The sequence below is a fragment of the Mobula hypostoma genome, chromosome 13 (assembly GCF_963921235.1).
Source record: "Mobula hypostoma chromosome 13, sMobHyp1.1, whole genome shotgun sequence".
Classification (NCBI taxonomy): domain Eukaryota; kingdom Metazoa; phylum Chordata; class Chondrichthyes; order Myliobatiformes; family Myliobatidae; genus Mobula; species Mobula hypostoma.
In genome coordinates this window covers 4,931,514-4,959,192 of record NC_086109.1, presented here as the reverse complement: position 1 = coordinate 4,959,192, position 27,679 = coordinate 4,931,514, and the positions used below count along the sequence as shown (strand labels likewise).

Here is a 27,679-nt window from a genome sequence, read left to right as displayed (position 1 = left end):
AATCCCCTCCACCCCTCCGATGGTGAGTGAGAGTCTGTTGGTTTGCGGAGAAGCGATATAAAAGATTGTAACATTCGAACAGCGAGCAGCTGGTCTCCGTTCTGATTGTTGCTGGAGCAATCTCTCTCCCTCGCTAGTGACCGAGCCTGTCTGAGATATTGAAGTGTTGATTAAGGACCATAGATTTTGATGGCTCTAAATCAAAGTCTCTTTGGGGGCTTTTGCTATTGTTTGCATGGTTGGGGAGGTGTGGTTTCACTGTTTCTGCTGCTGCTTGTGTGTGGACGGGGCTTTGGGGCTCTGATATTTCTGTCATTCATTTTGTTTTTTTTTATTTCGCCGATGTCTGCAAAGAGCAAGAATTTCAGGTTGTATACTGTATACATTCTCTGATATTAAATTGAACCATTTGGAGAGATGTTAAATTCAGAACAGTAATTGGGGCTTTTGACACCATAAGATGTACAGTAGCTATGTAACAAAGATCGCTCTTTATGAAAATGGTGTAGAATGATGAGCCAACTGGCACAAGTTCTGGAAAATGATCACTCTGTTTTTACAGGCAATGATCAGTTCCTCAATAATTATAGGTTACAAACCCATTTGCTGTAAGATAAAGTCTCAGATGGGCCCTACGGCCAACTCCTAGCGCTTGAATCTAGACAGCGCAGCGTCAGATTGAGACGGCCAAGTATAAAGCAGATACAAAGATACACAGATACAAAGCAGGAGGGTCATGTAGCACAATAATGTTTATTTCTTTTCCTGAAAAATGTATAAATTATAGATGACCAATTGCAGCCAGAGAGCAGGCATGGATACAATCAAGTTCATGAATCCTTTTTCTTTCATCAAATGACATACAAGCACCAGCAGCAGCAGCAAAATATGAACAACAGAATGCTCAAGTTTTTTAAACCACTTACAATGTTTGAAATATGGGCAAAATTCACACTTTTGAAACTCCCAATTACAATTACACATGTTGCATAAATAACCAGTGAACAACTTGCACACAAGCTGAATGATAATTCAGCTGAACAATCGAGTGCTGAGAGGTACCAGTCTGTTAGCACATCTCCCCCAAATTCCAGTAGTACACATACTCATCTTTTAAAAACAAGTTTAATGTTATTTAATGCAGATAATGGTTATTAAAGAGAATATTACTTTAATGTGCCCAAACATTGGTTTCAATAATAGCTGCTAATTACATTTGATTATACAAGCATACCAGTTGCACTTTTTACCCTACAACCTTTTTTGAAAATTAAATGCTTTAAATGACACCACTTGCTTTTTTAATGCATGCTTCATCCAGCCCTGATCTTTAAAGTTTCAAGGTTTTTTTTTTGGGGGGGGTGGGGGAGAGGAGAGAAACCAGAATGAAACTAGACAAATACTGTATGAACACACAAAATGCCGGAGGAACTCAGGAGGTCAGACCACAATCTATGGAGAGGAATGAAGAGTTGATATTTTGGGCCAAGACCCTTCACCAGGGCCTTGACTCGAATGGCTCTTCACCCCTTTCTATAGATGTGGCCAGATCTGCTAAGTTCCTCCAGCATTTTGAGAGTATTAATCTGGATATCCAGCATCGGCAGAACCTCGTGTTTATACATATATGCAATCAAGTTTGAACAGGGCAAGGAAACCTTAACAACATCACTTTGAGTGTGTACACACACATGCACTGAAATTACTCAATACTATTTAAGGCCAACTAAACTTCTCACCCTGAAACAATCTCTACTCAGCTGTATCATGTAAGACTTCCCTTGAGATCTAAACATTACTTTGATATATCTCTATCCCTACACAAGATATACAGGTAAAATTCTTTAGTTCTATGTAAACTTCACATGAAACACCTTTTGCAGTTTTATTCAGGCTCCACACGCACCGATTTGTTGTGAGCTTTAATGAAGGAATGCTGGAAATACCTGGTAGGTCAGGATGTGGCTATGGAGACAGCCAATACTTCAGGTTATTGACCTTATAGATTATTGAACTGAAATTTAACTTTTCCAATTCACAAGGTAGCTGCTTAATATTTCTATTCCTTATAGCTTATATTTCTCTTTACCACTATTATGCTCGGTGGACCCAGTCACCCACACTTATGGCTCGTTTGTTCAACACTGCCCCACACTTACCTGGTTTTAATCCTCCTGAGTGAGTGCATGCTGGAGCTGATAAACAGGAGCCCAAATCCTGTTATTAGGTCATGTGCAAGGGCCAAGAAACCAGCATGATGACATTTAACTCATACCAAAGGCACACCTCAAACTGCACTCTGTCAAAGCTGTGTAATAACACAAAATACTGCAGCAGCTTAGCAGGTCAGGCAGCATCTACAGGGGTTCCCAACCTGGGGTCGATTGACCTCTCGGTCAATGGTAGGTGGTCTACAGCAAATAAAAAGGCTGGGATCTACGGAGAAGAATGAATGTGTCCAGATGAAATGTTCTGAGACATCAGCTGTTTATTCCTTTCTATAGATGCTGCCTGACCTACTGAGTTCCTCCAACATTTTGTGTGTTACCCCGAACTTTCAGCACTTGCAGAGTCTCGCATGTTTCTGTCAAACCTGATATTTAGAAACAGTCAAAGAGCTGTTAAAATGATTTTAAAAATACCAAAAATTTTTAAAAATCAATAAACAAAATAATAAAATGTCAAAGCGTTTTCTTACACACTCTTCACTGAAGTAGTAAATTGGCTTGTGGAACTTGCTCTGGGTCTAATCTGGAATGGCATCAGTAAGCAGATCTATTGGTAAGACTCACTAAACATGTGCAACCGAAGGGTCCTGCCGAAAGTCTCGGCCCAAAATGTCGACGTATTCTTTTCCATTGATGCTACCTGGCCTGCTGATTCCTCCAGCATTTTGTATGCATTGCTTGGATTTCCAGCAGCTGCAGATTTTCTCTTGTTTGTTCACTAAACATGTGCTCTGCTGTGGGACTCCTTGAAGAGTTCAGAAGTGAGGGAGACTTCAGTTCTGTTCAATATCTAGAATATGAGTGAGTTTGCGATTCCATATAGGAATATAACAGAATATGTGAATGACGCTCACATTTCTACAGATGTACCCACAACAGCATTCTGTCTGCATCACCATCTGATATGTGGAGGGTACTTGGTTGTGGGGGGGGGGGGGAGAGGGCTACTGCACAGGATTGAAGTAAGCTGCAGAGAATTGTACACTCAGTCAGCTCCACCAAGGGCACTAGCCTCTGTAGTATCTGTGACATCTTCAAGGAGCAATGCCTCAAAAAGGTGGCATCTATCATTAAGCACCACTCCATTACGTAGGTCATGCCCTCTTTTCATTGCCACCATCAGGAAGGAGGTACAGGAGCCTGAAGGCACACACTCAACAATTCAGGAACAGCTTCTTCCCCTCTGCCATCTGATTTCTGAATGGACATTGAACCCATGAACACTACCTCACTACTGTTTGATTTCTATTTTTGTACTAATTTAAATATATACTGGAATTCACAGTTTTTTTTTACTATTATTATGTATTGCATTGTACTGCTGCTGCAAAGATGAACAAATTTCACAACATATGTTGGTGATATTAAACCTGATTCTGATTCTGCAATTCCATATAGGAATATGATTACATCAAAGTCCTGATCTGCTTACATTTCCTTTCTGCATTCACTGGACCAGAGCTAAAACCATCAGGATCTCATGCCATTTGTTATATTCATGACCACTAAACATTAAACTTTGCACACACCAAATAAATATCAAAACCTCAACACTGAAAAGAATGCAGAAAAAACCTGCAATGTAACCCATTCTCTCACCACTGCTCCTTCCTAACCCACTGAATGATTCCACTGCTGTTGTTATTTTAAATCTGAGACTAGCTTTAAAAATTCGCCTGCATTATGATTCAAAATTGCAAGGTTTGATGCTTGTTTTTGGCTCCAGGAACAGCAGATGGCAGCAGTTAATTACCCAGAATGAGAAGCACCAATTTTGGTGCACCCATGGCTAATTTTATTTCTTAAAAATTATACATGACTATGAGACATTGGAGCAGTATTAGGCCATTCGGCCCATCCATTCTGCTCAACCATTCCATTTGATCATGGCTGATTTATTATCCTTCTCAACACCCTTCTCTTGCCTTCTCCCCATTACCTTTGACCCCCTTACTAATCAAGAACCCATCAACCTCCGCTTTAAGTATACCCAATGACTTGGCTTCCACAGTAGTCTGTAGCAATGAATTCCACAGACTCACCACCCTCTGGCTAAACAAATTCCCCATTTCTTTTCCAAAGGGATGTCTTTCTATTGAGGTTGTGCCCTCTGGTTCTATACTCCCCTACTATGGGAAACATCCTCTCCACTCCCACTCTGTCCAGGTCTTTCAATATTCAATAGCCTAGATCCCTCCCCCCCGCCATTCTTCTAAACTCCAGTGAGTACAGGCCCAGAGACATCAAACATTCCTCATATGTTTACCCTTTCATTCTGGGGATTATTCTCATGACCCCTCTCGAAGATGTCATAAGCAAACCTGTTCTTTTCACATTGTGGTTGGGGCTCCCATTAAATCAGGATAAAATAGCTCCATGGAATTTTGTTTCTAAATAGCTGTGATGAGTAGGTCTGACCTAGTTAGAAGCTAAACATGATTAAATTATACAGAATTTGAGAACTTATTGCATTCATAAAAAAAATGCAACACACAGTAAAATGCTGGAGAACTCAGCAGGTCAGGCAGCATCCATGGAGAGGAACAAACAGTCAACATTTTGGGCCAAAACCCTTTAACACTGGGGTTCTCAACCTTTTTTATGCAGGGACTCCTACTATTGACCAAGGGGTCCGTAACCACAGATTTGGTTCAGACCCGCTGAGTTCCTCTAACATTTTGTGTGTTGCTCTGGATTTCCAACATCTGCAGAATCTCTTGTGTTCATAGCAATGACAATTAGTTATAAATACCAATTAAATAATTTACATTATGTACTTGAGATAATGAGCTGGCTGTAATCTTTTGATCCAAGGCCAGTGAATGCAGACAAAATAACTGTAGCCTGCCTCTTCAAGCACAAGTATTGAACTAACTGTGATTCACAGCAACAGTAGCAGCTTCTACTTATACAGTGCCTTTGACACAAGAATATTGTGGCATAAACACATTGTGCCTAACCAATCAAATTAGTAATGAAATGGCTAACAATATTAACCTCGTCTACAAATTGTCCATACCCTTCCATTTTCCTCACATTCATGTGCCTATCTAAACAGTCCATAAAAAGTTGGTTGTAGATGGGTCACATTCTGCATGGAGGTTGGGGACCAGTGGTGTGCCTCAAGGATCTGTTCTGGGACCCCCACTCTTCGTGATTTTTATAAATGCCCTGGATGAAGAGTTGGAGGGATGGGTTAGTAAATTTGCTGATGACACAAAGGTTGGTGGTGTTGTGAATAGTGTAGAGCTGTCAGAGGTTATAGTGGAACATTGATAGGATGCAAAACTGGGATGAGAAGTGGCAGATGGAGTTCAACCTAGATAAGCGTGAGGTGGTTCATTTTGGTAGGTCAAATATGATGGCAGAATATAGTATTAATGGTAAGACTCTTGGCAAGTGTGGAGGATCAGAGAGATCTTGGGGTGCAAGTCCATAGGACACTAAAAGCTGCTGCGCAGGTTGACTCTGTGGTTAAAAAAGTATATGGTGCATTGGCCTTCATCAATCGTGGGATTGAGTTTAGAAGCAGAGGGGTAATGTTGCAACTATATAAGACCCTGGTCAGACCCCACCTGGAGTACTATGCTCAGTTCTGGTCACCTCACTATAGGATGTGGAAACCATAGAAAGGGTGCAGAAGAGATTGACAAGGATGTTGCCTGGATTGGGGAGCATACCTTATGAGAATAGGTTGAGTGAACTCGGCCTTTTTTCCCTGGAGCGACGGAGGATGAGAGGTGACCTGATAGAGGTGTATAAAATGAGAGGCATTGATCATGTGGATAGTCAGAGGCTTTTTCCCAGGGCTGGAATGGCTAGCACAAGAGGGTACAGTTTTAAGGTGCTTGGAAGTAGGTACAGAGGAGATGTCAGGGGTAAGTTTTTGTTTTTAAACACAGAGAGCAGTGAGTGCATGGAATGGGCTGCTGGTGACGGTGGAGGAGGCGGATACGATAGGGTCTTTTAAGAGACTCCTGAACAGGTACATGGAGCTCAGAAAAATAGAGGGCTCTGGGTAACCCTAAGTAATTTCTAAGGTAAGGACATGTTCGGCACAGCTTTGTGGGCCAAAGGGCCTGTATTGTGCTGTAGGTTTCCCCCCCCCCGCCCCCAAACACCGCATTTTTATCAACGCCCCCAGATTCTACGTGACCACACAGACCTCATACAAGCAGCCAGTTAACTTACCTACCCACACATCTCTGGCCTGTAGGACACTGAAGCACCCACACGGTCAAAAGGACATTACTCAAGACATCAGACTGGGGTCTCTGATATTTCAAGGTAGTGGCCCTACTAACTGCATCACTGTGTTGCCCAGATCTAGTAAGGTAACTTAGTAAGATTGAACAGAATATGATACCCTGACTGGTGATTATCTAATTTGGGCATCATATCGCTTAACTAGTGAAACCAAGAACCAATAGAGGAATCTTTCTAGCAACACACATAAAAGTTGCTGGTGAACGCAGCAGGCCAGGCAGCATCTCTAGGAAGAAGTACAGTCCACGTTTCAGGCCGAGACCCTTCGTCAGGACTAATTGAAGGAAGAGTGAGTAAGGGATTTGAAAGTTGGAGGGGGAGTGGGAGATCCAAAATGATAGGAGAAGACAGGAGGGGGAGGGATGGAGCCAAGAGCTGGACAGGTGATAGGCAAAAGGGATACGAGAGGATCATGGGACAGAAGGTCCGGGAAGAAAGACAAGGGGGGGTGACCCAGAGGATGGGCAAGGGGTATATGCAGAGGGACAGAGGGAGAAAAAGGAGAGTGAGAGAAAGAATGTGTGTACAAAAATAAGTAACAGATGGGGTACGAGGGGGAGGTGGGACATTAGTGGAAGTTGGAGAAGTCGATGTTCATGCCATCAGGTTGGAGGCTACCCAGATGGAATATAAGGTGTTGTTCCTCCAACCTGAGTGTGGCTTCATCTTTACAGTAGAGGAGGCCGTGGATAGACATGTCAGAATGGGAATGGGATGTGGAATTAAAATGTGTGGCCACTGGGAGATCCTGCTTTCTCTGGCGGACAGAGCGTAGGTGTTCAGCAAAGCGGTCTCCCAGTCTGCGTCGGGTCTCGCCAATATATAAAAGGCCACATCGGGAGCACCGGACGCAGTATATCACCTCAGTGAAGTGTTGCCTCACCTGGAAGGACTGTTTGGGGCCCTGAATGGTGCTAAGGGAGGAAGTGTAAGGGCATGTGTAGCACTTGTTCCGCTTACACGGATAAGTGCCAGGAGGGAGATCAGTGGGAAGGGATGGGGGGGACGAATGGACACGGGAGTTGCGTAGGGAGCGATCCCTGCGGAATGCAGAGAGAGGGGGGGAGGGAAAGATGTGCTTAGTGGTGGGATCCCGTTGGAGGTGGCGGAAGTTACGGAGAATAATATGTTGGATCCGCAGGCTGGTGGGGTGGTAGGTGAGGACTAGGGGAACCCTATTCCTAGTGGGGTGGCGGGAGGATGGAGTAAGAGCAGATGTACGTGAAATGGGGGAGATGTGTTTAAGAGCAGAGTTGATAGTGGAGGAAGGGAAGCCCCTTTCTTTAAAAAAGGAAGACATCTCCCTCGTCCTAGAATGAAAAGCCTCATCCTGAGAGCAGATGCGGCGGAGACGGAGGAATTGCGAGAAGGGGATGGCGTTTTTGCAAGAGACAGGGTGAGAAGAGGAATAGTCCAGATAGCTGTGAGAGTCAGTAGGCTTATAGTAGACATCAGTGGATAAGCTGTCTCCAGAGACAGAGACAGAAAGATCTAGAAAGGGGAGGGAGGTGTCGGAATCTTTCTGCTCCACAACAAGAATTCTAAATCATGTTTTTCAAAAAAAAAATCACTTGCTGAGTTCTGGCATTCAATGTTATTCAAAACCTATCCAACTTAAATGATGTCAGATTTTTTAAGAGCCTTCCCAATTTCATGCTCAAGATGGTAAGGTTTTAGTTTTCAATGCTAGGCAGCAAGGATCATTCTGAAAGCATGCAAATGTATGAATATGTGAAAATTAAACATCTCAAGGACAGAAACACGGTATTCACAGTTGAAAGACATTCCTAGTCCACCATGCATTAAACCCTTGCTCAACTAAAGTTTATGTACTGAAGTTTAAAACCCCCAAGGGTTTGTTGTGGAGATTTACACAATTGATTGTACAGGACAACCTTCACTAATCCGGCACCACTGGGACCTGAGGAGTGCCGGATTAGTGAAAATGCCGAATTACAGAAGGATCATATTAAGCATAATCACTGCCGGATTATCAAAGAAACCGGATTACAGGTAGATGGATTAGTGAAGGTCGACTGTACAAGAAATGATTGGCACAAAGCAGTATTAAAATGTTTCCCTAATCCATTACCAAATATGAGCTTCAGACACAAGAGCAAAATTAGGCCATTCAGCCCATCCAGTCTGTCCCATCATTCCAGATTTATTATTCCTCTCAATCCCATTCTCCGGCCTTCTCCCCATAACATTTGATACCCCTACTGCTGGGTGGCGAGGTGGAAATACGTCTCTACCAAAAGAGGTGTAAGATGCTCCTTCTCTCCACTAGCCTGCAGGTCATTCTTGGGCAAGGTGTAGCACCTGCTTAGCCCATCCCACTCCTCCACTCATGTGAAGCCATGGAAGCAGGTGGTGGATGGTCGTATGAACAACTGGTGCACATCACAAGTCCTGGTTACATGACCACTAACACCAGGCAAACAAACTCTGAAGAGTATTGATAACGGCTGGGGTCATCCATGTTGTAAAGACACTACCCAAAAGGAGGAAATGGAAAACCACATTTGTAGAAAAATTGGTCAAGAACAATCATGGTCATGGAAGGACTATGATCATTCAAGTCACACAACGTGGCACATAACGAAAGAACAAACTAATCAAGGACAGATCATATACTGTACACTGACCTTTGCTTGACGTATCTGTTAATTTAAGCACCATATGCACTTGAACTATAAACTATTTCTAATTATACATTAAATAATTATATATAAATTCATTTACAAAAGGATTAAAAACCTCAAACAGTAAACTGTAGCTGTAACTGATATATGCCTGAGTTATTATTCACCTCAATTGTAAACTGAATAAATCTGGTTACTGTTGGGGAAAATGTCTCCATATTACTGCAGCCTTGATCTTAGCTGTTAGTTGCAACTTTGTGATAACTTCCTGCAAACATTGCAGTCATTGAAAGTGGGCATGCAGGTACAGCAGGCGGTGAAAAAGGCGAATGGTATGCTGGCATTGATAGCAAGAGGATTCGAGTACAGGAGCAGGGAGGTACTACTGCAGTTGTGCAAGGCCTTGGTGAGACCACACCTGGAGTATTGTGTGCAGTTTTGGTCCCCTAATCTGAGGAAAGACATCCTTGCCATAGAGGGAGTACAAAGAAGGTTCACCAGATTGATTCCTGGGATGGCAGGACTTTCACATGAAGAAAGACTGGATGAATTGGGCTTGTACTCGTTGGAATTTAGAAGATTGAGGGGGGATCTGATTGAAACGTATAAAATCCTAAAGGGATTGGACAGGCTAGATGCACGACGATTGTTCCCGATGTTGGGAAAGTCCAGAACGAGGGGTCACGGTTTGAGGATAAAGGCGAAGCCTTTTAGGACTGAGATTAGGAAAAACTTCTTCACACAGACAGTAGTGAATCTGTGGAATTCTTAGCCACAGAAAACAGTTGAGGCCAGTTCATTGGTTATACTTATGAGGGAGTTAGATACGGCCCTTGTGGCTAGGGGGATCAGAGGGTATGGAGGGAAGGCTGGTGCAGGGTTCTGATTTGGATGATCAGCCGTGATCATAATAAATGGCGGTGCAGGCTCAAAGGGCCGAATGGCCTACTCCTGCACCTATTTTTTCTATGTAAACCATACTTGGTCATCATTCTCTATGGTCCCACTAAAGTTTCACATGCACCTTGTTCCGTGAAACTAAGAGGACAGCCGTTGTCGGCTAATCTCTTCCAGTGGAGCAGAAGTCCAGAAGGAAAGTAGGAATCCATTAGTTTGGTCAGAGGAAAAGCTAAACTTGCCCCTGGTCTTGGAGCAAGGGTTTGCTGGCAAGAAAAACGTTAATGCCTTGATTGCTGGTGAACTGGCTTGAAGATCAACAGCAAACATCTAATAAAAGACAAACTACATTTATGTTAATCTACAAAATTTCAAAAGAAATGCACGTGTTAAGAAAATATGCCCATCAGTAATAAAGATTACGTGCAAAAGTGTTGTACAGGATACTGTAGGTTTTAGTCATGGTTCAGATAATAATCTTGGGGTATATGTGGTGTCCAGGGAGGGGTTGCACCTCTGGTGAAATGACTTGTCATGTCATTCTGGGGCAGCTCATTCACCTTTGGTCCTGACCAGACACTCAGTTCTCACCTGTAGTTCCAAGTAGCTGTCTACATGTGACAGCAGCCACATCCTGGCACATTGCTTCGACAAGTGGGCTAAACCAGGTGAGGGCAACCAGCAGCCTCATACCCCAGTGAGTTAGGGACATGCCTATCCTGGCATGTGGAATCAGCTCTGGAGGACTGGACGGATGAGGTCTAGTGAAATCCAACAGTCAGGAACATTCTGTGGAGAGCGAAGGGCATGAAGACGTCATGGTCATCCACTGTAACCAAGGTCCCAGTTTGTGACAGTTGTTCGTACCGTTGGACTTGGACTCCTGAGGTCGAGTGAGTGGAACTGCCCCGGTGCAATGGCTTTCCACTTTAAAAACTTTCCCACACTGGCCTGTCAGTGTTGGACACAGCCCCATCCACACAATAATCTTAATACCCTTATTTTATGTAATGGTGATTTTAAAGTTTTAGTAGGGGTTAGATGTTCTTCTATTCAGAGGAGATCCTTGGGCCAAGGTTACAACTTTTAGGATTTTAGAGAAAGTCATGAGACTTCTTTTTGCTAAGGATAAAAAATTTAAAAGAGACAATTTAAAAACCAAGAAACAAAGATTTAAATCAACTCTAATACCAGGAGAAGATTCACAACAAAAAGTGTTTTTAAGAGTTCAAGAGAAGTATAAAAATAATAGAAGGGTGTTAGCTGGAGAATTAATTTGCAGGGCCTTGCAGACATAAGATGTCCCTTTAATGTTGAGGAACTACAGTTCCATTTTAATTCTCAGTTTGCTGTCACCCACAAGGCCGATATTAGTAGATTCTGCCTGTGTTGACAGGGAGATGATGTTAATTCTAATGAGAATTCGAGTGGTATCGATGGTTTTAAAAGATGCAACGGCCAGCCCAGACAGCCTGAGTCTGGCTGAGCTCTGCGACATGGACTCCAATGGGTTAGCCTGTACACTTTTCCTCTTGCATTGAAGTGGGTAAAATTAAAATCTGTGCACAACCGATATCCTATCACCATTGGTCCAATTCTACAGAGATTGTTCTCTAAGATTTGGGCCAAGTAGCAGATATACACAGCTGTTCTAAACTGCTGTCAAAAATGATTCATCACAGCATTTCATAGCTGTAATGTATAACGTAGAAAGCGGGTCTGGCAGGTGCATTTTGTTGTCAACTCCTCAACAATATTTCTGCCGAACCTGAATTTTGAGAATATGGAATGCTTCTGTAAATAGCACAATGGGACAATCTTGAATAAGTGCTGCCAGCCTGTAATATTTCCAAGGGCTTATAAAACACATGCCAACCCGGTTATGTTTCATAGCTGCCTTAACAAACATTTAACCACACAGACACACACAAAATGCTGGCAGAACTCAGTAGGTCAGGCAGCATCGATGATGGGGAATAAACAGTCAACATTTCAGGCCAAGACATTCATCAGGACTGGTAAGGAAGGGGGTAGAAGCCAGAATAAGGTGGGGGCAGAGTACAAACTGGCAGGTGACAGGTGAAGGCGGAGGTGGGTGGGGGAGGGAAGTGAGAAGCTGGGAGGGGGTGGGTGGAAGAGGTAAAGGGCTGAAGAAGAAATAATCTGATAGGAGAAGAAAGTGGACTATGGGAGAAAGGGAAGGAGGAGGTGATGGGCAGGGTGGGGGGAAGGGGTAAAAGAGGGGAGCGAGAATGTGGAATGGAAAAGGAAGAAGGGTGATGGGGAGAAGTTACCAGAAGTTGCAGAAATCTATAGATGCTGCCTGACCTGCTGAGGTTCTCCAGTATTTTATGTGTGTTGCTCAAGATTTCCAGCATGAGGACAATCTTTTGTGTTTAACCATACATTTTACATGATCCAGCACTTAATTTTAGCTCTAGAAATGTAGAAGTGTAATCAAAATCAGTCCAGTATACAATGACAAAACCCAATGCGGAGACTGCAACAAATATTACGTTGGCCAGACTGGGAGAAAACTATCCACAAAGATCCATGAACATCAATTGGGTTTAAGCAGCGTGGCCACTCTCCCTAGTCTCTACCCATGAAGATCAAGGGCAGAAATTCAACTGGGCATCAGTGAAAGTCATAGCAGAAGTGAACACATGGCATGCAAGAGAATGCTTAGAAGCGTGGTTTTCCACAAACATTTCTGTAAAACATGCAGACTTCGGTCCTATATACGAGCTGATGCAGGCAAAATTCCTGACCACAATGCACAAAGTTCACCACTCAGCCAATCAGCTGATTTAAAAGTATATAAAGGCCAAGCATTCGGAGGACACACCACAGTCAACAGCGCACTGACAATGTTGCCTTGCAAGGTGATGAAATGTTTGCAAGTAAACTGCAAAAAGTAAAGCTTAGAGAATAACTCAACCCAACCATAGGTCATTGAAGCTTATTTTAAAATACTGATCAAATGAATGTAGTACAATAATCTATGTTACAAGGTATTTTTATGATAGATAGTTAAATCTACCTTTTCTCTTTTGAATAGGAGCGTATTTTTACTTTACCAGCTTTTGTAAGACACTGCTCTCAACATTCATGTCATCAGAAGTCTGTCACATTTTATTGATTCTCTCTAACACCCTTTCATAAATTACAGACCTGTCATAGCACATTTCTGCCCATCAATTCCATGCTAGCTCTTTGAGGAGACGTTCTACCATTTGTTCCCTGAAGACTTGCAGATTATTTTTCCTGAACTGCTTATCCAATTCCCCTTTTGAGTTTACATAATGCTTGTGTTTACACTGGGCCCCAAAAGCAATCTAAATCTTCTACTGAGAGGCTATAAACATAGGAAATGTATAGGGTGGGCTGTGAAGCAAACAAAAACAGTACAAAAACTGCAATGGTTTGCTTCTAAATGTTTCCGTATGTAATCTCTGACAAGGACACCGAATATTTTATCAGAATTCATTCTTTGCTTTTTCACTAGTATGTATACTCAGATTATGCCTCAACAAGCCTGCAGTGATGGGATTGGTTAGGGCTCTTTTGTAGAGTTTGGAATGAACTCATAGAAACCTACACACTTGCTAGTGTTCAGCGACATGGCGTCCATGTCACCCAAGACTAGAAAATTTCTGCAGATGTACTGTGGTGAGCATTCTAACTGGTTGCATCACTGTCTGGTTTTCAGGGGCTAATGTAAAGAATCGGTAAAAGCTGCAGAGGGTTGTAAACTCAGCTCGTTCCATGATGGGCAACGGCCTCCCTGGCATTGAGGACATCTTCAAAAGGTGAAGCCTCAAAAAGACAGCATCCATCATAAAGGACCCCACCACTTCTTATTACTACCACCAGGGAGAAGGCACAGGAGCCCTAAGAGCCACACTCAACATTTTAGGAACATTTTCTTCCCCTCTGCCATCAGATTTCTGAATGGTCCGTGAACACTACCATTAATATTTCTCTCTCTTTTTGATTTCTTATTGTAATTTGTGATATATTTCATGTCTTGCATTGTACTGCTGTCACAAAACAAAAAAATTTCACAGCATATGTCAGTGATAATCAACCTGATTCTGACATTTTTAACAGTTCTGGATAGACCAGATGCAGGATGTTCCTGATGGTGGGAGGGTTCACGGTCACAGCCCAAGGACAAGGGTGTCATCTCAAGGGGCTCTAACGAGAAGGGACAAGTCATGTAGGACTCAGATGAGGAGAAATATCCACACCCTTGAGTGGTGAACCTGTGGAATTCTGCACCAGAGAAGGCAGTTGAGACCAATTACTGAAATATCTTCAAGGAGAAATAGTAATGGTTAAATAAATCAAAGGATATGGGAAGAAAGCAGGTTCATGGAACTGAATTTGGATCACTAGGATCATTCAACTAGATGGGCTGAAAGGCCTTCTGCTATATTCCTAATAAATTTCAGTGACGAGGAATTATAGAAATAACTCGACAATAACTCAAGCAAATAGCTACATGATATTAGTTAATGAGTATAGACACAAACTCTTTTAAAAATCTTTTAGCAACAAGAATATAGAAATGTCCCCTTCATGATCTAGCCATGAACCATACTGATGGTGCATTAACCAATGATTGCTGCATCTCTTAGGTTGAGATGCCACCTGCAGGCACATAGCAGTAGTGCAATTATTTGCCAAAGGCAGAACAAGGAGAATCCTCTTTCAAGTGCATGCGTTTATCTAAAATTACAAGAGACTGCCCAAAAAAAAGCATTTAAACAAGGGTTAGTAACGTAATCTGTTCAGGAAGATTTGAAAGGAAATTACCTTTAGATTGAACAGCAATGACACTATGGGACTCACTTATTGGTAGTGAACTCGTACAGAGGAATATTTGAGGGGGACAGCTTATCCTGCAGAAGTACTACTGGCAAGGATTAAAACTAGACTCTTGACCTCTAGCTCACACTGGCAACCAGAGACACTTGTGATGTGAAATTAGTCCCAAATGATCTGCGAAGGAAAAAGCACTTGAAATATAGCAAAATACCACGTTCTTTGGAGATGTTGTACAATATTGGTTTCAGAGTTGGGTGTAAGGCACATTGCTGCCACAGAGATCATTACTTTGCACCCAACGTAACAGAGAAGCAAAGGGTGCACGCACTTGATGGTTTCTGGAATAAGCTGAGTTGTTTCCTAACATTACCTTATATTGAACAACTACAATAATAACCTTGTGGTACAAAATTTGGCATATCCACACACTCAGATAATAATCTGTAACAGGATTTTGCTTAAATTATTAGAATTAGCTGAAAACAATAACCCAAAGGCATCATCCACATGCTGGGCCAATAACGAAATCAAGTTGCTACTCGTAATATTTGTTAGCTGAGCTTTCACATCTGAACATTGTTCATTTGCAGTTGACTCAATCCTGAAAAATTCTAAACAGAGCTTTAGAAATTTTTTAAAAATGGCTTCCTTCTGATAATAGCACCAAAAACTCCATTTTTTTCACTATTTAAAATGTTTTCATCTTTAAATAAATTACAGATACATTAGAAAAAATCTAAAACATTTACATATGTATGTCTGATAAAAACATGTGGCACATAAAATGATTGTGACTAAAGCAGTTTAGGCCTGCTACAAAATGAATACTTGCATAAATAAATTTAACATCAATTAAATATAAAGTCATCTTCAAAGATCAATGTCATCTTTAAAGATCAGCTTTCCAAAACAATTTCTTTACTAATGTCTACAAGTGATTCACATACAAAATAACCCTAATTCTGTCACAATTTTGACTGGATAGAAGCCATTTTCAGATAAATGGTTAAAACAGGGGACCACGATTTTAATTGTGTCATTCAATTAAGATGAGTAGATTTGAATTAAGTTTGACTTTGAAAAACCATCAATTCTTATGCAGTGCACTGAGTCAATGTTAAGAGGCACTATCAAGGATTTGATTATCCAAAAGTTGTTTACTGGGAAAGCTTTGGACTAGGACACTCACAGATCCACCCGTTGACAGTGTAACTGAGATCAAGTAACGATTCTCCACGTGCTAGTGGAGGAATTGCAAAGTTTCATATCTGAAAATTATAGGAAGGTTGTTTCCTCAGAATTCAAATTTATTAACTGCACCTGAACTGAGTCTGTCTTGGATATCTTGTTAGGAAGCTGCATCACCAATAGGGCTGCCTCCTTGTCTGTTTACACAATCATCTAAGAACCAAATCTTTGCCTTTCAAGTAACAATTTGATGCTGTAACAGCTTTCGAATTTTTAGGGAGGCAAAGATATCCAGTGAACATTCCTCAAGATCTCACTTGTGAAATACTTTGGTTGAGTGTGTAGCTTAGTCCCGGATACAATATGCCATTACTACTTCTATAAAGGGTAGGGATTCCTGATCTTAGAGTTGCCTTGGGCTATTCAGTGAAACTTCCCTTTGGCTGGGAAAGTGGGTTACTAGGCATTTATACAATAAATGAGGGGCTCGCAACCTTTCTTATGTCCCTACCACTAACCGGGGGGTCCGTGGACCCCAGGTTAGAAATCCCTGCAATAAATGGTAACTCAGCAAAACAATTAAAAAATATTTCAGGCCATCAACACGGGCTAGAAATGAAAGTGGTAGCTCAGGATGTTATTCTGAAGAACTGACCACTAAAAACTTGTTAAATCACTAAACAGGCAACCGTGTTCTTACCCTCGCCCACCGCCCCCCCCCAACAGTGGAATGATGAACCTATAGGAATTAGTATTCACACCAAAAAGTTTACATGTACTTTCTTCAGTTGAATGTTTTGCAGTAAGGAGGTTTTCAGTTTGGCTCATTCCTGTGAATTTAATCGGGAACAATCAAAGTCTGGAGAAACCACTGACATATTTTTCTGGCAACTAAATCTCTCCATTAGTTAATACACTTAATGGGGAAAACCTGAGGCAGTAATATTTTAATATGCAATGAAAGGTGTATAATAATAGATTGGAATAATCAGGCAAAATCAATTCCTACTATGTAAACAGCAGTTTAACAATGAGAACTAACCTTTTCAACCAACCAGCAATTTGATCAGCTCACAACTAATCAAACCAGGGTTTAAAAGATCCATATAATTCCATTTTGTTCCTAAAAGAAATATTCCAGTGCATTCCAGGAGCGTGAGGTAAGTAATTTTCTGAACATCACACCTCTCCGAAGTTGGTGTGCCCCGTCTCTTTAGCATGCTCCCTAGCTTCTACCTGACCCACCAGGCCCTTCTGGCAGACTACGCAACGCAGTGTGAATCTGTTCAGATCGGTGAACTGCCGTTTTCTTCTAGCCTCATCGCCCAGCTCCAGTGCCTGAGCGAGTACAACATCATCCGCCGTGGAGAAGATGGTTTGCGATGGGGTCTCGGGGTCCTCAAACCGCCGTTCCAACGGGTCGTAGTGAATCCCGTCGTAAATCAGAAGCACCCGCTTCGTGTAGCTGACGTCCTCTCCAAACCTGTCGATTCGTACTGTCTGTGTATCCACGACACAGATCTCGCACCGGTAAAATTTGGATAGAATGGAGATCTCAATGGCCCCTCCCCATGTGTCACTCCGGCAAATCCAATTACAGTATTCCCAATTACTCTTTCCCAGTACCGCTTCTGTGTACGAGTGGGGGTCACTTGCCACGATCTGGGCGATCAGGTTTCGCATTTCTGGGGCACAGTTTGGTTCACAGACACCTCCTTCTACCACATAGTGGATACTTGTGAAGAGGCAGGAGTTGTCTGCAGGGACAACATGTCGAGTCAGGTGCGGAAAAGTACTCGTATCTGAGCTTTCCACACCAAGCTTTGAGGCGGAAGCTTTGGTTTTCACTACATCCCGTTCCTCCTCCACAATCAAAGTATCTCCTGGAAAAGAGTGTTTAGTGTGACCTACTTGATTACTTCAGAATTGGTTTAGACATTATGAAGAAATACATCAATGACAAGGAATATAGAGCAAAGAAACAGATCTTTCACGCTAGGTTGTCACTCTTCATTCAGCTACTTGCTCATATAAACCTCTCCAAATCAACATCTAAAAGAAATTTTCTGAAGATACATGGATAGGAGGGCTTAATGGGTTTAGACAGATTAATAGTTTGGCATGGACTAGATGGGCCGAATAGCCTATTTCTGTGCGTAGTTTTCTATGACTCCATTCCTTTCTCATGTCTTTACCCAGCCTTTATCTAAACCAGTGCTTCCCAACCTGGGGTGCATGGACACCTTGCTTAATGGTATTGGTCCATGGCATAAAAAGGTTGGGATTTCCTGATAAACAACACATCCTCACCATTCACCCCAACCACCAATTAGTATAGCATTATATTCCCACTTGCCACTTTTTTGATAAAGTAACTTCTTCTGAACTGTCCTTTTGATTTCCTGATTTACTGACTCCCAGTTTTTTCCCAGGTATGTAAAATCTGTTTTTAATTAAGACGTTTAAGTGTAGACAATTGAACTTGCTTGCTAAGGGCAGATCACATAATAAGGGATTTTTAACTCCATTCTTCCGTAATCTTTAAATCCCTCACTGAATGAGAAGCATTCTGAATTCTACAGATTCACCATCCTCAGGGCAGTGGAATGCTGAGGTTACTTGGCCAGCTAGTCATCTGCTTACACCATCCCAGGAGACCCAACACCTTCCCTTCCCACCACCCAGACCCCAAACCTTCTGACCCAATGAAGCAGTAATTCACTTGCACTTTCTCCAACGCAGAAGCAGGCCCATCCAGTCCGACCTGATCTTCTGCCTAGTCCCATCTTCCCGCACCCGGACCATAGCCTCCAAACCCCTCCCATCCATGTACTTATCCAAACTTCTCTTAAACGTTGCAATGGAGCCTACATCCGTCACTTCCGCTGGTAGCTCATTCCATACTCACTCCTCCTCCTGAGTGAAGAAGCTTGCCCTCAGGTTCCCCTTAAATATTTCAGCTTTCACTCCTAATCCAGAAATTTAGTTCTATTCTCACCTGAACCCAGGGGAAAAAACCTGTTTGCAGTTACCCTGTCTCTACCCCTCTATCAAATCTCTTCTCATTCTCCTATGCTCCAGGGAATAAAATCCTAACCTATTCAGCCTTTCCCTATTCCTTAGGTCCTCAAGCCTTGGCAACTTCCTTGTGATTTTTCTCTGCATTTTTTCAATCTTATTTACATCTTTTCTCTAGGTAGGTGACCAGAACTGCACACAATAGTCCAAATTAAGCCTCACCAACATCTTATGCAACTTCAACATAACAATCCAACTCCGGTAATCAAACTCTGATTTACGAAGGCCAGTGTGCCAAAAGCTCTGTTTACAACCCTATCTACTTGTGATGCCACTTTCAAGGAATTACAGACCTAAATTCCCAGGTCCCTCTGACTATCACACTCCTCAGTGCTCTGATGTGAAGTCCTAACCAGGTTTGTCCAAAGTGCAACATCACACTCATCTGCATTAAATTCTGTCTACCATTTTTCTAGCTGGTACCGATCACACTGCAAGCTTTGATAGTGTTACTCACTCACCACTATGCCCCCGTTTACAATTTTCTGACCCAGTTTACATTATCATCCAGATTGTTGACATAGATGACAAACAACGGTCTCGGCACCGATCTCTGCAGCACACTACTAATCACAGGCCTCCACTCAGAGAGACATCCATCTACTACCGCTCTCTAGCTTCTCCCACAAAGCCAGTATCAAATCTAATCTACTACCTCATCTTGAATGCCAAGCAACTGAACCTTCTGGTGCAGCTTCTTATATGGGGCTTTGTCAAAGGCCTTGCTAAAGTCCATTTCGACAACATCCTTTCCTTCATCAACTTTCTTAGTAACTTCCTTGAAAAACTTGTACAAGATTGGTTAGACATGACCTACCACGTACAAAGCCATGTTGACTATCCCTAATCAGTCCTTGTCTATCCAAATACTTATGCATCTTTTAAAATATCTTCCAATAATTTATCCACTGACTTCAAGTTCACTGGCCTGTAATTTTCTAGTTTATTGGTACAGCCTTTCTTGAACAAGGGAGCAACATTAGCTATCCTTTAGTCCTCTGCCACCTCACTAGGTGGCTAGTGCTTTATGTTTAGTGTTCAATTGGTGGCCTCCGGAATACCAAAGGCAAATGCAGATTACATGACTCCTATGCAGAACACCTCTGACTTGGCCCTGCCGCCTTAATTACTCAGGCAGCATTTACTCCTTTGTTCTGTTGACGGGGCCTTTAATACACTCACCAGATTTGATAGGACAATCCTTGAGAGCCAGTTCTCCATTGTGGAGATCCAGGCAGCATGGAGGATATCCCACCATAATTTTCTGCAGAGCACATGGAACCCCTGTTAGCTCTTCCACTTTATCTTTCAGCTCTTGGACACTGGATGATGAGGTCAGCCCTTGCATCAGGTGGGTTCCATTCTTCGCCTTGCATCGCAAACGCAGCATTTTACTCTGAAGGAACAAAGTGAAATTCGGTCAAAGGTGACATTCTGCTAGGATTTCGTTGACAAGATCCATTTTTCTTTTACCATTTATACCAGTGATTCAAAGTGACCAAGTCTGTGTGTTGCTGTGCCCCATACAGTTAAAATGTTGCACCACTCATTTCAAAAGTGCTTAATAGGAGCTGACAGCACAGAAATGAGACGATTATACAATGCAAGTTATTGTTTTATTATCAGATAATGAAAAAAAATCAAATTGCTACATGAGAAGTAAGTTGTGTGGGAATGATCACATAACACTAAGCTGTAACTAAGATCCACAATAACAAATAACATTTGTCTTGATCTCTCTCTCTCTACTCTCAATATAGGTAGATCTGTGTGTATATAGTGATGTATGTGTATACACATATACACACAACATAATCAAGGGGCCCTCATACCTTGGTCATTCTCTCTTTGACCATCTCCCATTGGGCAGAAAATGTAAAAGCCTGAGATACAAAACACAAGATTCACATGATCTAACTTTCTAGACCATTCTAACATGACTTTGGCCAACCCTGAAGAAGTCCATGTGGGCAATGTCTACCACCTTGCTCTTGTCAATCCACTTCTCAAAGCAAAATCAAATTTGAGAGACACCTACAGCACACAGGCTCACAGTCATGCTAGGCAAAGAAGCAACGAGAATAATTTTACCCTTTGAAGGAAAAACATCAGCAAAATCAGTGGGCTAAATTGAGCTGGATGTGCCTGATTCTGTTACGGGAACCTTCTCCTATTTAGTCCCAGAATAAATGACGGGCAAGTGGTTTAATATAAAGACAACGGAGGAACTATCAGCACAGTCATACAGCATAGAACAGGCCCTTTGACCCAACTCAGCCATGCTGATTATATTGCCCAGGGAGCTCATCCCATTTGACCACAATGACCTGCAGCCTTCTAAACCTCTCTGATCCAATTTATTTCATTGCTTTTAGACCTCATCCAACTCATTCCAAATACGTACCACCCTTTGCATGAAGAACCTGCCCTGATGTATCTTTAAAACCTCTCGTCTCTGATTTTAATGCCATGCCCTCCTGTTATTAGAATCCCCTCCCTGGGCAACAGACTAAGATTTCATCCTGCTAACCTTCATGACCTTATATACCTCTATCAGGTTACCTCCTCAATTTCTACACTCCAGGGAATAAAGTCCTGGCGTAAGCAATCTCTCTTTGTAACTCAAGCTCAACTTGGTAACTCTTTTCAACACCCTTTCTAGTTTAATAGCACTTTCCTATAATAGTGACCAAATCTGTCCACATTGCTGTAGAATGGAGCAGAAATGAGAATCTGTGGAGTTCATTGCCACAGATGGCTGTGGAGACCAAGGTTATGGGGAGAAGGCAAGTACATGGGGTTGAGAGAGAAAATAAATCAGCCATGATAGAATGGCAGATCACTCAATGAGCCGAATAGCCAAATTGTGCTCCAATGTCTTATTGAAACCAGTGGCATAGCTCAACATTATTACAACTTGGGGCATTCCGGAGTTCAGTTCTGGCACCATCTGTAAGTTGTCTTTGTATGTTCTACCCATGGATGCGAGTATTTTCTCCAATTTTGTTCCATAGTCCAAAGACACACTGAGACAGGTGAGCAAAACTGCAGAGTGTTGTAGGCTTAGCCAGCTCCATCACAGGCACGACCCTCCCCACCATCCAAGAGGCCGCACTTCAGGAAGGCAGCATCCATAACCAAGGATGCTCACTGTCCGAGTCTCGTTACTGCCAGGAGCCTGAACAGACACATTGAAAGATTCAGGAACAGTTTCTTCCCCTCCACTAGAATGGTCCATGAGCCCATGAACACTCACTTGCTCTTCCCCTTTCTGTCCCATTTATGTTGGCAAATTATAGTAATTGCAATACTTTGCTGGGTGGAGATACACCTCTACCAAAGGAGGCAGAAGGCTCTGATAGCCTGCAGGTCTCCCCTGGGCAAGGTGTAGTGGTTGCTTAGCTCTGATCAGAGTTATGTGAAGCTGTGGGAGCAGCTGATGGATGGTTGTATATTTGCCATTGCCTTCTTCTGGGTAGGGTCTTTATAAGACAGGTGAGCCCATCCACCACTTCCATATACCGACCACCCACTTGAAGTAGACACCGTTCAAAGTTCAAAGTAAATGTACTATCAAAGGACATACGTCACCACATACAACTCTGAGATTCTTTTTTTTGCAGGCATTCACAGTAAATACAAAGAAATGCCATAGAATCAATGAAAAATAACACACACAAGATGGACAAGCGGACAATGTGCAAAAGATAACAATTTGTACAAATAAAACACAAAATATTAAATAAATAAGCAATAAATAGAGAACATGAAATTAAAAGCCCTTGAAAGTGAGTGCATAGGTTGTGGGAACAGTTCAGTGTTGGGATGAGTGCCGTTATTCCCTCTGGTTCGGTAGCCCGAGGGTTGAGGGCAATAACTGTTCCTGAACCTGGTCCGTCAACACCAGCTCCACAGCAAGGAAAGCCCAGCAGCGTCTCTACATTCTGTGAAGGCTGAGGAAAGTCCATGTCCCACCCCTCCATCCTCACCACATTCTACAGAGGTTGTATTGAGAGCATCCTGAGCAGCTGCATCACTGCCTGGTTCGGAAATTGCACCACCTCGGACCGCAAGACCCTGCAGCGGATAGTGAAGTCAGCTGAGAAGATCACTGGGGTCTCTCTTCCCACCATTAGAGACATTTACACCACACGCTGCACCCGTAAAGCAAACAGCATTATGAGGGATCCCACGTACCCCTCATACAAACTCTTCTCCCTCCTGCCATCTGGCAAAAGGCACCGAAATATTCCAGCTCTCACGACCAGACTATGTAACGGTTTCTTCCCCCAAGTCATCAGACTCCTCAATACCCAGAGCCTGGACTGACACCAACCTACTGCCCACTACTGTGCCTATTGTCTTGTTTATATTTATTGTAATGCCTGCACTGTTTTGTGCACTTTATGCAGTCCTGGGTAGGTCTGTAGTCTAGTGTAGTTTTGCGTTGTTTTTGTATTGTTCATGTAGCACCATGGTCCTGAAAAACATTGTCTCGTTTTTACTGTGTACTGTACCAGCAGTTATGGTTGAAATGACAATAAAAATTGACTTGACTTGAACCTGGTGATGTCACCATCACTGAACTGGACTCACCAGCTCACGTTCTTGATATTTATTGTTTACTGTTATTATTTATTTTCTCTTTTTTGTATTTGCAGTTTGTTTTTTTTGCACATTGGTTGTTTGTCCATCCTGTTGGGTGCAGTCTTTCATTGATTCTATTGTGTATCTTGTATTTACTGTGAATTCCCGCAGGAAAATTAATCTCAGGGTTGTAAATGGTGACATCCATAAATTTACTTTGAACTTTGATACAAATCCTGAGGCTCCTGTATCTCCTTCCTGATGGTAGCAGTGAAAAGAGATGACAGGCTAGATGGGGAAGTCCTTGAGCCTGCAAAACTGCTCCTTGTAGAAGTGCTCAATGGTGGGGAGGGCTTTAGCTGTAATCAACTGGACTGTATCCACTACGTTTTGTAGGCTTTTCTGGTCAAAGGCATTGATGGTTCCATATCAGACTGTGATGCAACCAGTCAATAAATTCTCCACGGCACATCTATAGAAGTTTGTCAAAGTTTTAGATGACATGCTGAATCTTCGTAAACTTCTAAGAAAGTAGAAACACTGCTGTGCTTGCTTTGTAATGGCTGTTACGGGCTGGGTCCAGGGCAGATTCTCTGAAATGATAATGCCAAGGAATTTGAAGTTGCTGACACTCGACCTCTGATTCCCCAATGAGGACTGGCTCATGGACCTCTGATTCTCTCCTCCTGAGGTCAATAATCAGCTCTTTGGTCTTGCTGACATTGAATGACTGGTTGTTGTCATGACATCACTCAGCCAGGTATTTAGTCTCCCTATTTGCAGTTCATTACCCACCTTTGATTCGGCCATTGACAGTGGCGTCATCAGCAAACTTAAATATGGCACTGGAGCTGTGCTTAGCCTCGCAGTTATAAGTGTAGAGTGAGTAGAGCAGGGGGCTAAGCACACAGCTTTGTGGTGCACCTGTGCAGACAGAGATTGTGGAGGAGATGTTTCTAAACCAAACCAAACCTACTGGGTCTGCAAGTGAGGAAATCGAGGATCCAGTTGCACACGGAGGTATTGAGGCCGAGGTCTTGGGGCTGATTGATTAGTTTTGAGGGGATGCTCAGCTATAGACAATGAAGAGCATCCTGATGTATGCACCTGCACTGTCCAGATGTTCCAGTGTAGAGTGAGGAGCCAGTGAGATGGTATCTGCTGCGGACCTGTTGTGACATTAGGAGCAGATAGCTGGAGCAGATCTAAGTTGCTTCTCTGGTAAGGAGTTGATATGTTTCATTACGAACCTCTCAAGACACTTCATTACAGTGGATGTGCTACTGGATGATAGTCATTGCAGCAGATTACCACGTTCTCCTGGGCACCGGTATAACTGAAGCCTGCTTGAAGCAGGTGGGTACCTCAGACTGCTGAAGTAAGAGGTTAAAGATATCAGTGAGCACTCCAGCCAGTTGATCAGCACAGAACTTTAGTACTCGACAGGGCCAGATGCTTTCTGTGGGTTCACCCTCCTAAAGGAAGCTCTCATTGGCTTCAGTCACTTTAAATCAGAATCAGGTTTAGAATCACCGGCATGTGACATGAAATTTGTTAACTTGGCAGCCAGCAGTTCAATGCAATACATAATATAGAAGAAAAAACTAAATAAATAATAATAAAAAATAAATTACAGTATACATATATTAAATAGATTAAAAATTGTGCAAAAAAACCCAGAAATACTCTATAATAAAAAAGTGAGATTGTGTCCAAGGGTTCAATGTCCATTTTGGAATCAGATGGCAGAGGGGAAGAAGCTGTTCCTGAGTCGCTGAGTGTGTACCTTCAGGCTTCTGTATCTCCTACCTGATGGCAACAGTGAGAAAAGGGCATGCACTGGGTGCTGGATGTCTTTAATAATGGACACTGCCTTTCTGAGACCCACTCCTTGAAGATATCCTGGGTACTTTGTTTAGCTAGTACCCAAGAGGGAGCCGACTAAGTTTACAACCCTCTGCAGCTTTCTTCAGTCCTGTGCACATCTTGGTACATCTATAGAAGATTTTGAGTGTATTTGTTGACATACCAAATCTCTTCAAACTCCTAATGAAGTATAGCCGCTGTCTTGATTTCTTTATAACTCCATTGATATGCTGGGACCAGGTTAGATCCCCAGAGATCTTGACATCCAGGAACTTGAAACTGCTCACTCTCTCCACTTCTGATCCCTCTATAAGGATTGGTATGTGTTCCTTCGTCTTATTCTTCTGAAAGTCCACAATCAGCTCTTTCGTCTTACTGACGTTGAGTGCCAGGTTGTTGCTGTGACACCACTCCACTAGTTGGCATATCTCACTCCTGTAAACCCTCTCATCACCACCTGAGATTCTACCAACAATGATAGTTTCATCAGCAAATTTATAAATGGCATTTGAGCTACGCCTAGCCACACAGTCATGGGTATATAGAGAGTAGAGAAGTGGGCTAAGCACACACCCGTGGTGCATCAGTGTTGATCGTCAGCGAGGAGATGTTATCACCAATCCGCATAGATTGTGATCTTCTGGTTAGGACGTCGAGGATCCAATTGCAGAAGGAGGTACAGAGACCCAGGTTTTGTAACTTTGCAATTAGGATTGAGGGAATGATGGTATTAAATGCTCAGTTATAGTTGATGAACAGCACCCTGACATTGTTGTTTGTCTTGTCCAGGTAGTCTAAAGGCGTGTGAAGAGCCATTGAGATTGCATCTGCTGTTGACCTATTGTGGCAATGTGTCTAGTCTCTCCCCTCTCATCTTAAACCTATACTCTGTAGTTTTTTTTGTTGCCTTTCACTGGAGGGGAAAAAAGTGTGTGCATTTACCCTTTTAATTTATCCATCACCTGCAGTAACTGTCTGAAGGAGACACAAATAGGGAAGGAGTGACAGACAAAAATGCTTGCACTGTTACAGAAACCTGCGGTTGCTGAGAATCTGAAGTAAAGAAAGCAGAAAGAACACAGGTTCTATCAGGCAGTAGCTATGGAGAGAGAAGCCTGTACGACACAGCTGCCCCATTCGACACACCCAAGGTAGCCGGTTCCCGGCTGAAAGGAAGCCCCTACTCCAATCCCCACATATCACTCTGCTCGTTCACCAGCAGCCCCACTCCACTGAAGCTGTTCTTGCAGTGCGTTAGCTGTGCAGTCTGGGACTGGACAGCAGCCCCAAGTCTCCTGTGTTCTGCCCACAGTGTACAGCAATACCCCACACATGAACACAGTCTCCCTGCCAGCCAACAGGCAGTAAAACTCTGTGCCAGGCTGTGGCTCCCATAGCCACCATATCTGAAAAACAGTAACACGCTTCACTCAACCCTGACCTACCTCCCCATCACCCCAGTTTCTCAGCAACACATTTCCCCATCCCATCTCTGCAGCAGTAATGTAACACATATGTCACGGCCCACAGCCCACAACCCACCTCCGGCTCCTGCTGCCCCGAATACTGAGCTAAGGCAACCACCAGTCCTCATCTTCCCGCATCATCCTCATCCCCCCTCATCCCCAGTAATATCGGTAACGGTAACACATCTCAGTAACATTCCACTGCCCCCCCCCCCATTCTACCCCCACCTCGCTCTGCCCCAGTGTCTGAGCATATCTGTCCACAGCAGCTGCCGGGACCCCAAGCCCATCGCCCCTCACCATCCACACCTCAGCAACAGTCCCACCAACCCACCTCAATCTCCTGCCTGCCCGCCCCTCTTCCTCAGACCCGGTTCCCGGGTCACACCTACCTAGCTCGCTTGCTACCGCCGCCCCCACCGTACCCAGGTCTTCATCTCCTCTCTCCTTCCGCCCCCCTCACCCCCAGCGCACACGGCCCCGATTCCCATCTTCCCCGTAGCCGTAGCCATACCCGGTCCCCCGGTCCCTAGTCATCGCTTCCCCCCGACCCACCCCGCTCAGTACCTCAGTAGCGCTGACACATTCCAGGGCCGTCACACCACGCCGGCGCCGAGAACACGAC

General features: G+C 43.1%; 1 protein-coding gene across 1 annotated transcript; it reads right to left on the bottom strand.

Moving 5' to 3' along the window:
* Window positions 1–741: 741 nt before the first annotated feature.
* Window positions 742–27,673, bottom strand: yod1 (YOD1 deubiquitinase). Its single transcript, XM_063065171.1, has 3 exons — window positions 27,622–27,673; window positions 20,318–20,531; window positions 742–17,940 (listed from the first exon to the last, which is right to left on the bottom strand). The coding sequence occupies exons 2-3, from the start codon at window positions 20,523–20,525 to the stop codon at window positions 17,237–17,239; spliced, it is 912 nt and encodes a 303-aa protein (XP_062921241.1). The 5' UTR covers window positions 20,526–20,531; window positions 27,622–27,673; the 3' UTR covers window positions 742–17,236.
* Between the last annotated feature and the right edge of the window lie 6 nt (window positions 27,674–27,679).